General features: G+C 58.9%; 1 protein-coding gene across 1 annotated transcript in view; it reads right to left on the bottom strand.

Moving 5' to 3' along the window:
- Positions 1-871: 871 nt before the first annotated feature.
- Positions 872-16,571, bottom strand: part of LOC135184130 (uncharacterized) — a 30,602-nt gene continuing 14,902 nt past the window's right edge. Inside the window, exons 2-8 of the mRNA XM_064159719.1 lie at positions 3,053-3,375; positions 2,667-2,809; positions 2,075-2,178; positions 1,473-1,618; positions 1,170-1,348; positions 1,028-1,073; positions 872-876 (exon numbers count right to left, since the gene is read on the bottom strand). Of these exons, the coding sequence (XP_064015789.1) occupies positions 872-876; positions 1,028-1,073; positions 1,170-1,348; positions 1,473-1,618; positions 2,075-2,178; positions 2,667-2,809; positions 3,053-3,375 (946 nt within the window). The remainder of the gene's footprint in view (positions 877-1,027; positions 1,074-1,169; positions 1,349-1,472; positions 1,619-2,074; positions 2,179-2,666; positions 2,810-3,052; positions 3,376-16,571) is intronic.

Genomic DNA, 16,571 nt, shown 5'->3' with positions numbered 1-16,571 from the left:
CTTGGAAGCTTTCATATTTTCTACACAGCAAACCAGACATAAAGGTCCAGCACCTCAACATCTCTCTGCAATTGAGTGGCCCACAACTGGGCACAGCACTCAAGGTGTGGCCTGAGCAGTGCTGAGCACAGGGGCAGAAGAACCTCCCTTGTCCTGCTGCCCACACTGCTCCTGAGCCAGCCCAGGATGCCATTGGCTCTACTGCCTACTGGGGCACACTGCCGCCTCATCTGCAGCACCCCAGTACCCCCAGGGCCCTCTCTTCCTGGCTGCTCTCAGCCACTCTGGCCCCAGCCTGTAGCACAAGTTCTCTTACAGTCACAGACAGCCTGAAAAGAACAAAAGGGATGAATTATTTACTTGCTGAGCTTCCCTCTGTGCATCTGATCATGGATCTTAGCTACTTCCCCACAACCTCCCTGGAGGTGTTGAATACCACCTTGGATGAGCCCTGTAGCAACCGGGGCTGGTGAAAGATCTCCTCCCCCAAGGCAGGGAGTTAAAGTGGCTGAACTTTAAGGTCCCTTCCAAGCCAAACCGCTCTTTGCACCTATGGCTCTATATATGGCCATAAGTAGCAGTGGGATTGTTTTAGTGGCAACTGTGTACATCTAAGTGCATTCCTCTACTGCTCCTGTTTCGCTCACTGCGGCTGTGTAACTCACAGAACACACACAATTCTCTACAGAATCAGCCCCTGACTGCCATGTTTGCAAGCAGGAGCTTTTCACTGCACTTTGGCAACCACTTCACTATGACATAAGCCAGCTTAGCCTTCACAGAGTCAGATCACCACCACTGCAAGCCTGGGTGCTTTTTGTGCCACCCATGACCACATGCAGCTCTGCTATGAACTGGCTCAGGGAAATCATTAACCTGCGGGGAGGAGAGGGGAGAAGAGCAGAGAAGGAGAGGAGAGAGAAAAGAGACAAGAAGAGAAGGTAGAGGGGAGGAGAGAAAAGAGGAGAGGGGAGGAGAGAAGAGAACACCTCCCAGCAGCAGGGAACAGAGAGAAGCACTCCACAACCATTTGCAAGAGAGGCTTTCTGCTCATCCAGCTGCTCTGTTAGCATCTGCATTGGACAGAATCTTCAGCTACTAGGTCAGAGCTCGGACTGAGCAATCTCCTTTTCAACCCTTCCCTCCTGGCAGACACAGACAAACCCTACCTGGAGCCCACAGGAGCCGAGCCAAAGGAGATCACCCTGCCAGGCTGCAGGGCCAGGCTGCAGCGGCACCAGCGTCCGTGCTGACGGATTCACCGCAGCAGCTGGGGCCCTCGTGCCCATCCTGCTGCTGCTGCACATCTGGCTGGCTTGGCCAGTGGAGTGGAAAGCAAAGTGCAAACCTGCCAAGAGTGAAACAACCAAGGACAAAGCTCAGTTACTCACACTGTGAAGGTGTGGGCACGCTCCTATGCCCCCAGTAAAAACACTGCCAAAGCATTTCATTTTCCACTGCCATGCACTGACCTTGCAGAGCTCTGAGCTGATCCCACTCCAACACTCCACCTCCAGTGCACACAGTCAGCTCTGACTGCAGGGTGCTGCCATGTGGGCCATGCACACACAGGAGGGACGCCTGGCCCCCAGCACTGCCCAGCAGACATGCTCCTGAGCTGCCAGGGACACGTACTAGTGACAGCCAGACAGAAATAAAGCACGTCAGAGCACCCCACCAGAAGATGGGAAAGACAACCCCTGACACTTGGTTGCCTTTTTCACACACACAACAAACGAGCTGCTCCGAGAGCCCTGACAAAGGCTTTGCTCTTTGGCAGTGGCTGCTCAAGCCATGCAGATCAGGCTGGAAGTGACACGACTGTAACTTTTTTGGTAAAGCTTCATTTATGACAGAAAAGGGATCAGTGAGATCAGAGACGGCCCAGATGCTTTGGCACCTGGGAAAAAACCAACCAAACCCAAACCAACCAACCCAACACAAACCCACCCTCAAATTAGTCCTCAGTGCTGCAGTCCCCAGAGGAGCGGTGGATCTGAAACGTTTGGCCCCACTGGAGCATGGAGAGGAGCAGGTGCTGGTGACAGCTGCACTCTCACAGCCATGCCCTCACCTCTGAGCCGAGGCTGTGCTTAGCTCCGATGGGCAGCTGCTGAAATGCAGGCACTGCTGCGGGGCCTGTGCCTCTCCGTGGCAGGGTTTCAGACCTGCTCGGGCCTGTGGGAAGAGTGAGATTTGTCTCAGGGCCACTGCTTTGCATTTCCTCCCCTCTCTCGGCATGGCTCAGTTACTTCACTGGCATGACAAGTGCCAGGACAGCTGCCACATGGACGAAGCAGACAGGAGGAGGCTCCACGCTGCTCTCCCTGTGTCTGGGAGGCAGACACCATTTGATCCTCCTGCAGCAGCTCCAGCACGCTGCGGAGCTCTGAAAGCTGCTCTCTAGCACTGTGACGAGCAGAGACAGCTGAGCTCTCCCTGTGCAGGCAGACAGACCCCCAGCTCCCTTCACACCTCCCACAGATGCGCTCTACCCACCAACACCTTCCCAGGGGCTGCAGAACGCAGCTGGATGGAAGATGCAGCACAAACCTTCCAGAGCTGCTTTCTCTACTTTAACTGCACCAACGCTGCAGGAAGACTCCAGATACTCACAGCAGCTGCTCTGAAAGGTGTCTCAGATCCATCTCACCTGCTCAGCTCACCTCCCGAATCCTTGCAGGCACCCAGGGCTGCTCCCAACCCTTCCACACGCTGAGTCTTGGGCTCCCCGGGCCGCGGCTGCCTGCAGCCACCACAGGCCATTGGAGCAGCACTGCAATCCAGGGACCTGTCCTCTGAGCGTGTGCTGCAAGGAGAAGCAGCAGCTCTGCAGTGCTTCGGCTGGACAGCAGCACACACTGACTGCACCCCAGAGCAAACCACACCTAAAGCACACACACACAAGCAGCCTTGCACAGCAAGCACAGCCTCCACCTTTGCATCTCGCCAGACCCACTCTAGGTGCCCACGGACCCCTTTACGAGGGTCCCTGACCCCTCTACATGGCCACAGGCCTCCTTTAGATACCCGCAGACCCCCTCCAGCTCACCCCTGACGCCTTTAGATGCCCCCAAAGGCCCTTTCGATACCCCCAGACCCCTGGAGCCGTGGCTGGGGGGGCCGAGCCAAAGGGGACACCGAAACCCAGAGTGAGACCCCCCAGAGCCTGCCAGAGCGCAGAGGCTGAGCGCTTCCCGCCCAAACGCCGCTGGCCAATCAGAGCACGGCCTGGCTTTCCCGCTCTTTCCCCTCACGGCGCCGGGAGGGAGGGGGGAGGGAGACAAAACGGCCGCAGGGGGCTCCGTGGCGGCTCCCAGCGCTCCCAGCTCAGCTCCCAGCGCCTCCAGGTATGGATCCCAGTACCTCCCAGTGCTCCAGGACAACGCACAGTGCTCACAGGATGGCTCCCATGCTCTCCTCTGCTCCCAGGCCCACACAGATCCTGCCCGGACCGGCCCAGTCGATCCCAGCCCCGTCCCTATCCCTCCCCGTCCCGCCCAGATCCCCGCCCAGTCCCTTCCGTTCCTCCCCGTCCCTTCCAGCCCCTCTCAGTCGCTCCCAGATCCGATCCCAGTCCCTTCTGTTCCTCCCCGTCCCTTCCAGCCCCTCTCAGTCTCTCCCAGATCCTATCCCAGTACCTCCCAGATCCACTCACAGTCAATTCCAGTCTCTTGCGGATCCCCTCCCAGTCCCCGACAGTCTGCACCCCACACCCTGCCCCTGCCAATCGCACCCAGTTCCATCCCAGTCCTTCCTAGTTCAGTCCCAGTTCCTCCCAGACCCTCTTAGTTCCCCTCCCTGGGAGTGACTGGCAGGGAAATGGGATGGAATCCGGAATGACTGGGAACGACTCGGGGGTGACTGGGAGGTAGTGGGATGTAAATGGAAGGGGACTGGGGAGAGCTGGGAGGTAGTGGGATGGAAATGGGAAGGGACAGGTAGAGACTGGTAGGTAGTGGAAAGGAAATGGGAAGAGACTGGGAGGTAGTGGGATGGAAATGGGAAGGGACTGGTAGAGACTGGGAGGCAGTGGGATGGAAATGGGAGGGGACTGGGTGGGCTTGGGAGGGAAGTGGTCCCAAACTGGGAGAAACTGGGCCCAAACTGTTAGGAACTGGGCCCAAAGTGCACACAAAGAGGGGGAATTCTTCCCGCCTAAGCCCCGCTGGCCAATCAGAGCGCAGCCTCCCTTTCCCGCTCTTTCCCCTCACAGCGTCAGGGAGGGAGGGAGTGGGACAAAATGGTGGCAGGGGACACAATGGCGGCTCCCAGTTCAGCTCCCAGTGCTTCCAGGATGGCTCCCAGTGCTTCCCAGATGGCTCCCAGTGCCTCCAGGATGGCTCCCAGTGATTCCCAGATGGCTCCCAGTGCCTCCAGGTATGGATCCCAGTCTCAACAAGTCCCCTCCCAGGTCTGTTCTAGACCTCTCGGAATCCCGCCCAGTCCCTCCCAATTCCCTTGCAGTCCCTTCCACTTCCCTCCCTCTGCATCCCAATTCCTCTGCAGTCCCTTCCAGTTTCCCGCCCAGTCCCTCTCAAATCCCCTCCAGTCCTACCCAGTTCCCTCTCACATCCCTCCTGGCCCATCCCATTTCCATCTCAGTCCCTCCCAGTTCCCTCCCAGTCCCTCCCACATCTCCCAGCCTTTCACAAATCCCCTCCAAATCCCTCCCTGTCTCATCCCAGTTCCTTATGTTCCTCCCAGTCCCTCCCAGATCCCCTTCCAGTCACTTCCAGTCTCTCCCAGTTCCGCTCCCTGTCCTGCCCAGTAACCCCCAGATCCTCTCCCAGTCCCTCCCAGTTGCCCCCAATGGCCTTTCAGTTCCGCTCAGTTCCTCCCAGTCTCTCCCAGTCCCCAGGCAGTCCGAATCGGTTCCCTCCCTGTGCCTCCCAATTGCTTCACCCACCCTCCTAGTCACTCCCAGTTCCTCTCCAGTCCCCCTCAGTCTCTCCCAGTCCTACCCAGTTCCCTCTCACATCCCTCTTGGTGCATCCCATTTCCATCCTAGTCCACCTCCAGCCCCTCCCAGTCCTTCCCACATCTCCTCCCAGTCTCTCACAAATCCCCTCCGAGTCTTTCCCAGTCCTGTCCCAGTTCCTCCCATTCTTCCCAGCATATCCCAGTCCCCTTCCAGTCCTAATCCAGTACTTAACAGGTCCATCTCAGTCCCATTCGAGTCCCAGTCCTCTCCCATTTCCTCCCAATCCACTCCCAGTCCCACCCAGCCTCACCCAATCCTTCCCAGTCCATCCCACTAGCTCCCAGTACATCACAGTCCCCTTACAGTCACCTCCCAAGTCCCTCCCAGTCCCCAGTCCCCTCCCACTCCGACCCAGTCCCCTCCCAGTCTCTCACAATACCATTCCTCTCCTTTCCCACTACATCCCACTCCCAGTCCCTTCCAATCCTCTCCCATTTCCCTCCCAGTCCCAATCCAGTCCTTTCCAGCTCCATCCCAGTCCCCTCACAGTCTCTCCCAGTCCCTAGTGCCATTCCAGTCCTCTCCCAGTCACTCACAATCCATTCCAGATCCCTCTCCATTCCCTCCCAATCCACTCCCACTCCATTCCACTATCTCCCAGTATATCCCAGTCCCCTCCACTAACTCCCAAGCCCCTATCCCTCTCTCCCAGGCCCTCCACATCCCCTCCCAGGCCATCCCAGTCCCTCCCAATCCCTCCACTCCATCCCTCATCCTTTCCCACTTCCCTCTTAGTCTCCTCCCACTCCTTGCCAGTCCCTCCCAATCCCATCCCACTTCCCAGCTCTCCCTCCCATTCCCCTTCCTGCCCCTCCCAGTCACTCACAATCACCCTAGTCTGGAAGGGGACTGGGGCATACTGGGATGGACTGGGACGGTCTGGGAGAGGACTGGGAAGGAATGTGACAGGACTTGGAGGGACTGAGGACTGGGAGGGGACTGGGATGAGTCCTTTCCCAGTCCAACTCCAGTCCCTCACAGTCCTCTCCCATTTCCTTCCAGTCCTCTATCAGTCCCACCCAGCCCCCTCCAATCCTTCCCAGTCCATCCCACTAGCTCCCAGTATATCCCAGTCCCACGCCACTCCAACTACCTTTCACTACCTGCCCAGTCCCCTCCCAGTCACTCACAATCCTTTCCAAATCCCCTCCCTGTCCCATCCCAGCACCTCCCAGTCTCATTCCCCTCCCTGACACCTCTCAGGCCCCTTCCCAGTCCTCTCCCAGTTCAGCTCAGTCCTTCCCAGATCCCTTCCCAGCCCAACCTACTCCCTCCCACTCCATCCCACTCCCTCCCCATTCCTCTGAATCCCACCCACTCACTCCCAATCCCTTCCCAGTCCCTCACAATCCCATTACACTCCTTTCCCAGTGCATCCCACTGCCCTCCCAGTCCTTTTTAGTCCCTCTCAGTCCTCTCCCAGTCCCAATCCAGGTCCATCCCAGTCCCCTCCCACTCTGTCAGTCCCTCCTAGTCCCTTTCTATTGCCATTCCACTCACTCACAATCCACTCCCAATCTCTCCCGCTCCATCCCACTATCTCCCAGTATATCCCAGTCCCCTCCACTAACTCCCGAGCCCCTATCCCTCTCTCCCAGGCCCTCCACATGCCCTCCCAGGCCATCCCAGTCCCTCCCAATCCCTCCACTCCATCCCTGATCCCTTCACACTCCATCCCATTCCCTCCCAGTCTCCTCCCAATGCCCTCCCAGTCTATCCCAGTCTCTCCCAATCCCCGCACAGTCACAGCGAGTTCCTTCCCAGTCCTTACCAATTACCTCCCAGTCCCTGACCGTCCCTGGCAGTCTGCACCCTGTGCTCCATCCCTGCTGGTCACACCCAGTTCCATCCCAGTCCCTCCCAGTCAGGCTCCCTGGGAGTGACTGGGACAGAAATGAGAAGGACTGGGATAGAATTTGGAGGTCCTGGGAGGTAGTGGGATGGAAATGGGAGGGGACTGGGTGGGCTTGGGAGGGAAGTGGTCCCATACTGGGCCCAAACTGGTAGGAACTGGGCCCAAAGTGCACACAAAGTGGGGGAATTGGGCCCGGTGCAGCCAATGGGAGCGCTTCCTGCCTAAGCCCCGCTGGCCAATCAGAGCGCTGGGACACATTGGAACAAAACAGAGCGGGGCTGGTCCCGAACTGGGATACACTGGAACAAAACTGGGAGGGACTGGTCACAGACTGGGACACACTGGAACAAAACTGGGGGGGGCTGGTCCCGAACTGGGACACACTGGAACAAAACTGGGAGGGACTGGTCCTAGACTGGGACACACTGGAACAAAACTGGGAGGGACTGGTCCTGAACTGGGACACACTGGAACAAAACTGGGAGGGACTGGTCCCAAACTGGGACACACTGGAACAAAACTGGGGGGGCTGGTCCTGAACTGGGACACACTGGAACAAAACTGGGAGGGACTGGTCCCAAACTGGGGGGGCTGGTCCCGAACTGGGACGCACTGTTCCCAAACTGGGGGGGGCTGGCCCAGTGCAGCCAATGGGAGCGCTGCTGCCCGAGCCCCGCTGGCCAATCAGAGCGTGGCTCTGGCCCTCCTGCTCTGTCAGCGCCGGGAGGGAGGGAGGGGGGAGGGAGACCAAACGGCGGCAGGGGCACAGTGGAGGCTCCCAGCGCCCCCAGAGCAGCTCCCAGTGCCTCCAGGTAAGATTCCCAGTCCCATCAAGCCCCCTCCCAGTCCCTCCCAGTTCCCTTCCAGACCTCTCCGAATCCTTCCCAGTCCCTCCCAATTCCTCTGCAGTGCCTTCCAGTTCCCTCCCAGACCTCTCCCAGCCCCTCTCTAATCCCATCCCAGTCCCTGCCCAATCCTGCTCCAGTCTCTCCCAGACCCCCTCTCAATCCCTCCCATTCTGTCCCAGTTCTTCCTAGGATCGCTTTCAGTTCCCATCCAGGCCCCTTCCAAACCCTCTCATTCCAGTCCTTTCCCAGTACAACCCAGTCCTCACCCAGTCCCAATCCAGTCCTTAAAAGGTCCATCCCAGTCCCCTCTCAGTCTCTTGCTGTCCCTCCCAGTCTGCTCCCATTTCCTCCCAATCCCCTATCAATCCCACCCAGCCTCACCCAAACCTTCCCAGTACATCCCAGTCCCGTCCCAATCCCTCCCAATCCCCTCCCACTTCATTCCAGGGTCTTCCAACTACCTTTCAGACTATCTCAGTCCCTTTTCATTCCCTTCCCAGTCGTTACTAAGTCCCCGCCCACTCCCTCCCACTCCGGCCCAGTCCCCTCCCAATCAGTGACAATCCATTCCAGATCCCATTCCATTCCCTCCCTGTCCCAGCCCACTCCCTGTCAGTCAATCCCATTCCCTCCCTGGCCCCTCCCACTCCCTGTCAGTCAATCCCATTCCCCTAACTGTCCCTGCCCACTCCCTGTCACTCAATCCCATTCCCTCCCTGACCCCGCCCACTCCCTGTCAGTCAACCCCATTCCCTCCCTGTCCCAGCCCACTCCCTATCAGTCAATCCCATCCCCTCCCTGTGCCCGCCCACTGCCTGTCAGTCAATCCCATTCCCTCCCTCTCCCCGCCCACTCCCTGTCAGTCAATCACATTCCCTCCCTCTCCCCGCCCACTCCCGGTCACTCAATCCCATCCCCTCCCTGTGCCCGCCCACTCCCTGTCAGTCAATCACATTCCCTCCCTCTTCCCGCCCACTCCCTGTCAGTCAATCCCATTCCCTCCCTGTCCCCGCCCACTCCCTGTCAGTCAATCCCATTCACTCCCTGTCCCCGCCCACTCCCTGTCAGTCAATTCCATTCCCTCCCTGTCCCAGCCCACTCCTTCTCAGTCAATCCCATTCCCTCCCTGTCCCCGTACACTCCCTGTAAATCCCATTCCCCTCCCTGTCCCCGCCCACTCCTTCTCAGTCAATCCCATTCCCTCCTTGTCCCAGCCCACTCCCTGTCAGTCAATCCCATTCCCCTCTCTGTCCCCGCCCATTCCCTATCAGTCAATCCCATTCCCTACATGTCCCCGCCGACTCCCTGTCACTCCCATTCCCTCCCTGTCCCCACCCACTCCTTGTAAGTCAATCCCATTCCATCCCTGCCCCCATCCCCTATCAGTCAATCCCATCCCCTCCCTGTCCCAGCCCACTCCCTATCAGTCAATGCCATGCCCTCCCTGTCACCGCCCACTCCCTGTCAGTCAATCCCATTCCCTCCCTGTCCCCGTCCACTACTTGTCAGTCAATCCCATCCCTTTCCTGTGCACGCCTACCCCTTGTCAGTCAATCCCATTCCCCTCCCTGTCCCCGCCCACTCCTTGTCAGTCAATCCCATTGCCTCCCTGTCCCTGCCTACTCCCTTTCAGTCAATCCCATTCCCTCCCTTTCCCCCCCCACCCCTTGTCAGTCAATCCCATCCCCTCCCTGTCTTTGCCCACTCCCTGTCAATCAATCCCATTACCCTCCCTGTCCCCGCCCACTCCCTGTCGGTCAATCCCATTCCCTCCCTGTACCCGCCCACTCCATGTCAATCAATCCCATTCCCTTCCCTGTCCCTGCCCACGCCCTGTCAGTCAATCCCATTCCCTTCCCCTTCCCCTGCCACTCCCTGTCAGTCAATCCCATTCCCTCCCTGTCCCCGCCCACTCCCTGTCAGTCAATCCCAATCCCCTATGTCCACGCCCACTCCCTGTCAGTCAATCCATTCCCTCCCTGTCCCCGCCCACTCCCCGTCAGTCTATCCCACTCCCTCGCTATCCCCGCCCACTCCCTGTCAGACAATACCATTCCCTCCCTGTCCCTGCCCATTCCCTGTCAGTCAATCCCATTCCCTCCCTGTCCCCGCCCACTCCCTGTCAGTCAATCCCAATCCCCTATGTCCATGCCCACTCCCTGTCAGTCAATCCATTCCCTCCCTGTCCCCGACCACTCCCCGTCAGTCTATCCCACTCCCTCCCTATCCCCGCCCACTCCCTGTCAGACAATCCCATTCCCTCCCTGTCCCCGCCCATTCCCTGTCAGTCAATTTCATTCCCTCCCTGTCCCCGCCCACGCCCTGTCAGTCAATCCCATTCCCTCCCTGTCCCCGCCCACGCCCTGTCAGTCAATCCCATTCCCACTCTGTCCACGTCCACTCCCTGTTAGTCAATTCCATTCCTTGCCCGTCCCCTCCAACTCCCTGTCAGTCAATCCCATTCCCCTCTCTGTCCCCTCCCACTCCCTGTCAGTCATTCCCATTCCCCCCCTGTCCCCGCCCACTCCCTGTCAGTCAATGTCATTCCCCTCCCTGTCCATGCCCACTCCGTGTCAGCCAATGCCATTCCCTCCCTGTCCCCGCCCACTCCATCTGTCAATCCAATTCCCTCCCTGTCCCCACCCATTCCATCAGTCAATCCCATTCCCTCCCTGTCCACTCCCACTCCCTGTCGGTCAATCCCATTCCCTCCCTGTACCCGCCCACTCCATGTCAATCAATCCCATTCCCTTCCCTGTCCCTGCCCACGCCCTGTCAGTCAATCCCATTCCCTTCCCCTTCCCCTCCCACTCCCTGTCAGTCAATCCCATTCCCTCCCTGTCCCCGCCCACTCCCTGTCAGTCAATCCCATTCCTCTATGTCCACACCCAGTCCCTGTCAGTCAATCCCACTCCCTTCCTGTCCCCGCCCACTCCCTGTCAGTCAATTCCATTCCCTCCCTATTCCCGCCCATTCATTTTCAGTCAATCCCATTCCCTCTCTATCCCCACCCACTCCCTGTCAGTCAATCCCATTCCCTCCCTGTCCCGGCCCACTCCCTGTCAGTCATTCCCATTCAATCCCTGTCCCCGCCCACTCCCTGTAGGTCAATCCCATTCCCTCCCTGTCCCCTCCCACTCCCTGTCAGTCAATCCCATTCCCTTCCCCTTCCACTCTCACTCCCTCTGTCAATCCCGTTCCCTCCCTGTCCCCGCCCACTCTGTGTCAGTCAATCCCATTCCCCTATGTCCACGCCCACTCCCTGTCAATACCATTCCCTCCTTGGCCCCGCCCAGTCCCTGTCAGTGAATCCCATTCCCTCCCTATCCCCGCCCATTCCTTGTCAGTCAATCCCACTCCCTCCCTTTCCCCGCCCACTCCATCAGTCAATCCAATTCCCTCCGTGTCCCCGCCCATTCATTGTCAGTCAATCCCATTCCCTCCCTATCCCTGCCCACTCCCTGTCAGTGAATCCCATTCCCCTCCCTGTCCCCGCCCACTCCCTGTCAGTCAATCCCATTCCCTCCCTGTCGCCGCGCATTCCCTGTCAGTCAATTCCATTCCCTCCCTGTCCCCGCCCATTCATTGTCAGTCAATCCCACTCCCTTCCTGTCCCTGCCCACTCCCTGTCAGTCAATCCCATTCCCCTCCCTCTCCCCGCCCACTCCCTGTCAGTCAATCCCATTCCCTCCCTGTCCCCGCCCATTCATTGTCAGTCAATCCCATTCCCCTATGTCCATTCCCACTCCCTGTCAGTCAATCCCATTCCCTCCCTGTCCCCGCCCACTCCCTGTCAGTCGATTCCACTCCCTTCATGTCCCCGCCCACTCCCTGTCAGTCAATTCCATTCCCTCCCTGTTCCCGCCCATTCATTGTCAGTCAATCCCATTCCCCTCCCTCTCCCCGCCCACTCCCTGTCAGTCAATCCCATTCCCTCCCTGTCCCCGCCCACTCCCTGTCAGTCAATCCCATTCCCCTCTCTCCACGCTTACTCCCTGTCAGTCAATCCCATTCCCCTCTCTCCACGCTCACTCCCTGTCAGTCAATCCCATTCCCCTCCCTGTCCCCGCCCACTCCCTGTCAGTCAATCCCATTCCCCTCTCTCCACGCTCACTCCCTGTCCGTCAATCCCATTCCCCTCCCTGTCCCCACCCATTCCCTGTCAGTCAATCCCATTCCCCTCCCTGTCCCCACCCACTCCCTGTCAGTCAATCCCATTCCCCTCCCTCTCCCCGCCCGCTCGCTGTCAGTCAATCCCATTCCCTCCCTGTCCCTACACACTCTCTGTCATTGAATCCCATTCCCCCCATGGCGCCGCCCACTCCCTGTCAGTCAATCCCATTCGCTCTCTGTCCCCGCCCACTCCCTGTTAGTCATTCCCATTCCCTCCCTGTCCCCGCCCAATCCCTGTCAGTCAATCCCATTCCCCTCCCTGTCCCCGCCCACTCCCTGTCAGTCAATCCCATTCCCTCCCTGTCCCCGCCCACTCCCTGTCAGTCAATCCCATTCCCCTATGTCCACGCCCACTCCTTGTCAGTCAATTCCATTCCCTCCCTGTCCCTGCCCACTCCCTGTCAGCCAATGCCATTCCCTCCCTGTCCCCACCCACTCCATCAGTCAATCCAATTCCCTCCCTGTCCCCTCCCACTCCCTGTCAGTAAATCACATTCCCCTCCCTGTCCCCGCCCACTCCCTGTCAGGCAATCCCATTCCCTCCCTATCTCCGCCCACTCCCTGTAGGTCAATCCCATTCCCTCCCTGTCCCCTCCAACTCCCTGTCAGTCAATCCCATTCCCTCCCTGTACCCTCCCACTCTATGTCAATCAATCCCATTCCCTTCCCTGTCCCTGCCCACGCCCTGTCAGTCAATCCCATTCCCTTCCTCTTTCCCTCCCACTCCCTGTCAGTCAATCCCATTCCCTCCCTGTCCCCACGCACTCCCTGTCAGTCAATCCCATTCCCCTATGTCCACGCCCACTCCCTGTCAGTCAACCCCATTCACTCCCTGTCCCCGCCCACTCCCTGTCAGTCGACCCCACTTCCTTCCTGTCCCCGCCCACTCCCTGTCAGTCAATTCCATTCCCTCCCTGTCCCCGTGCATTCATTTTCAGTCAGTCCCATTCCCTCCCTATCCCTGCCCACTCCCTGTCAGTCAATCCCATTCCCCTCCCTGTCCCCGCCCACTCCCTGTCAGTCAATCCCATTCCTTCCCTGTCCGCGCCCATTCCCTGTCAGTCAATTTCATTCCCTCCCTGTCCCCCCCATTCATTGTCAGTCAATCCAATTCCTTCCCTGTCCCCGCCCACTCCCTGTCAGTCAATCCCACTCTCTCCCTGTCCCCGCCCACTCCCTGTCAGTCAATCCCATTTCCTCCCTGTCTCCGGCCACTCCCTGTCAGTCAATCCCATTCCCTCCCTGACCCCGCCCAGTCCCTGTCAGTCAATCCCATTCGCTGTCTTTCCGTGCCCCCTCCCCATCACTCAATCCCATTCCCTTCCTCTTCCCCTCCCACTCCCTGTCAGTCAATCCCATTCCCTCCCTGTCCCCGCCCATTCCCTGTCAGTCAATCCCATTCACTCCCTGTCCCCACCCACTCCATCAGTCAATCCAATTCCCTCCCTGTCCCCGCCCTCTCCATCGGTCAATCCAATTCCCTCCCTGTACCCACACACTCCATCAGTCAATCCAATTCCCTCCCTGTCGCCACACACTCCCTGTCAGTAAATCACATTCCCCTCCCTGTCCCCGCCCATTCCATGTCAGTCAATCCGATTCCCTCCCTGTCCCCGCCCACTCCCTGTCCGTCAATCCCATTCCCTCCCTGTCCCCGCGTACTCCCTGTCAGTCAATCTCATTCACTCCCTGTCCCCGCCCACTCCCTGTCGCTCAATCCCATTCCCTCCCTGTACCCGCCCACTCCATGTCAATCAGTCCCATTCCCTTCTCTGTCCCTGCCCACACCCTGTCAGTCAATCCCATTCCCTTCCCCTTACCCTCCCACTCCCTGTCAGTCAATCCCATTCCCTGTCAGCCAATGCCATTCCCTCCCTGTCCCAGCCCATTCCCTGTCAGTCAATCCCATTCACTCCCTGTCCCCGCCATTCCCTGTCAGTCAATGCCATTCTCTCCCTGTCCCCACCCACTCCATCCGTCAATCCCATTGCCTCCCTGTCCCTGCGCACTCCATCTGTCAATCCCATTCCCTCCCTGTCCCCGCCCACTCCCTGTCAGTCGATTCCACTCCCTTCATGTCCCCGCCCACTCCCTGTTCGTTCAATCCCATTCCCTCCCTGTCCCCGCCCACTCCCTGTCAGTCAATCCCATTCCCTCCCTGGCCCCGCCCAGTCCCTGTCAGTCAATCCCATTCCCTCCCTGTCCCTGCCCACTCCCTGTCAACCAATGCCATTCCCTCCCTGTCCCCGCCCATTCCCTGTTATTCAATCCCATTCCCTCCCTGTCCCCGCCCATTCCCTGTTATTCAGTCCCATTTCCCTCCCTGTCCCCGCCCACTCCCTGTCAGTCAATCCCATTCCCCTATGTCCACGCCCACTCCCTGTTAGTCAATTCCATTCCCTCCCTGTCCCCGCCTACTCTCTGTCAGTCAATCCCATTCCCTCCCTGTCCCCGCCCATTCCCTGTCAGTCAATCCCATTCCCCTACCTGTCCCCGCCCACTCCCTGTCAGTCAATCCCATTCCCCTACGTCCACGCCCACTCCCTGTTAGTCAATTCCATTCCCTCTCTGTCCCCGCCTACTCCCTGTCAATCAATCCCATTCCCTCCCTGTCCCCGCCCATTCCCTGTCAGTCAATCCCATTCCCTTCTCTGTCCCCGCCCACTCCCTGTCAGTCAATCCCATTCCCTTTCTGTCCCCGGCCACTCCCTGTCACTCAATCCCATTCTCCTCCCTGTCCCTGCCCACTCCCTGTCAGCCAATGCCATTCCCTCCCGGTCCCCGCCCACTCCCTGTCATTCAATCCCATTCCCTCCCTGTCCCCGCCCATTCCCTGTCAGTCAATCCCATTCCCTCCCTGTCCCCGCCCACTCCATCAGTCAATCCAATTCCCTCCCTGTCCCCACCCACTCCCTGTCAGTAAATCACATTCCCCTCCCTGTCCCCGCCCGTTCCATGTCAGTCAATCCCATTCCCGGGTCCCCGCTCACTCCCTGTCAGTCACTCCCATTCCCTCCCTGTCTCCGCCCACTCCCTGTAGGTCAATCCCATTCCCTCCCTGTCCCCTCCAACTCTCTGTCAGTCAATCCCATTCCCTCCCTGTACCCTCCCACTCTATGTCAATCAATCCCATTCCCTTCCCTGTCCCTGCCCACGCCCTGTCAGTCAATCCCATTCCCTTCCTCTTCCCCGCCCACTCCCTGTCAGTCAATCCCATTGCCTCCCTGTCCCCGCCCACTCCCTGTCAGTCAATCCCATTCCCCTATGTCCACGCCCACTCCCTGTCAGTCAACCCCATTCCCTCCCTGTCCCGGCCCACTCCCTGTCAGTTGACCCCACTCCCTTCCTGTCCCCGCCCACTCCCTGTCAGTCAATTCCATTCCCTCCCTGTCCCCGCCCATTCATTGTCAGTCAATCCCATTCCCTCCCTATCCCTGCCCAGTCCCTGTCAGTCAATCCCATTCCCCTCCCTGCCCCCGCCCACTCCCTGTCAGTCAATCCTATTCTTTCCTTTCCCCGCCCAAACCCTGTCAGTCAATTTCATTCCCTCCCTGTCTCCGCACATTCATTGTCAATCAATCCGATTCCCTTCCCTGTCCCCGCCCACTCCCTGTCAGTCAATCCCATTCCCTCCCTGTCCCCGGCCACTCCCTGTCAGTCAATCCCATTCCCTCCCTGTCCCCGGCCACTCCCTGTCAGTCTATCCCATTCGCTCTCTTTCCGTGCCCACTCCCTGTCACTCAATCCCATTCCGCTCCTTGTCCCCGCCCACTCCCTGTCAGTCAATCCCATTCCCTCCCTGTCCTCAACCACTCCATCAGTCAATATCATTCCCTCCCTGTCCCCGCCCACTCCATCGGTCAATCCAATTCCCTCCCTGTCTCCACCCACTCCATTAGTCAATCGAATTACCTCCCTGTCGCCACTCACTCCCTGTCAGTAAATCACATTCCCCTCCCTGTCCCCGTCCATTCCATGTCAGTCAATCCCATTCCCTCCCTGTACCCGCCCACTCCATGTCAATCAGTCCCATTCACTTCTCTGTCCCTGCCCACACCCTGTCAGTCAATCCCATTCCCTTCCCCTTTCCCTCCCACTCCCTGTCAGTCAATCCCATTCCCTCCCTTTCCCTGCCCACTCCCTGTCAGCCAATGCCATTCCCTCCCTGTCCCCGCCCATTCCCTGTCAGTCAATCCCATTCCCTCCCTGTCCCCGCCATTCCCGCTCAGTCAACCCCATTCTCTCCCTGTCCCCACCCACTCCATCAGTCAATCCCATTGCCTCCCTGTCCCTGCCCACTCCATTAGTCAATCCAATTCCCTCCCTGTCCCCACCCACTCCCTGACGATCCCATTCCCTGCCTGTCCCCGCCCACTCCATGTTAGTCAATCCCATTCCCTCCCTGTCCCCGCCCACTCCCATTTAGTCAATCCCATTCCCCTCTCTCCATGCTCACTCCCTGTCAGTCAGTCCCTTTCCCCTCCCTGTCCCCGCCCACTTCCTGTCAGTCAATCCCATTCCCTCCCTGTCTCCGCCCATTCCCTGTCAGTCAATCCCATTCACTCCCTGTCCCCAACCACTCCATCAGTCAATATCATTCCCTCCCTGTCCCCGCCCTCTCCATCGGTCAATCAAATTCCCTCCCTGTCCCCACCCACTCCATCAGTCAATCCCATTCCCTCCCTGTCCCCGCCCTCTCCATCGGTCAATC

This window comes from Pogoniulus pusillus, chromosome 19 (assembly GCF_015220805.1).
Source record: "Pogoniulus pusillus isolate bPogPus1 chromosome 19, bPogPus1.pri, whole genome shotgun sequence".
Taxonomy (NCBI): domain Eukaryota; kingdom Metazoa; phylum Chordata; class Aves; order Piciformes; family Lybiidae; genus Pogoniulus; species Pogoniulus pusillus.
This window is presented reverse-complemented; position numbering and strand designations above follow the sequence as displayed.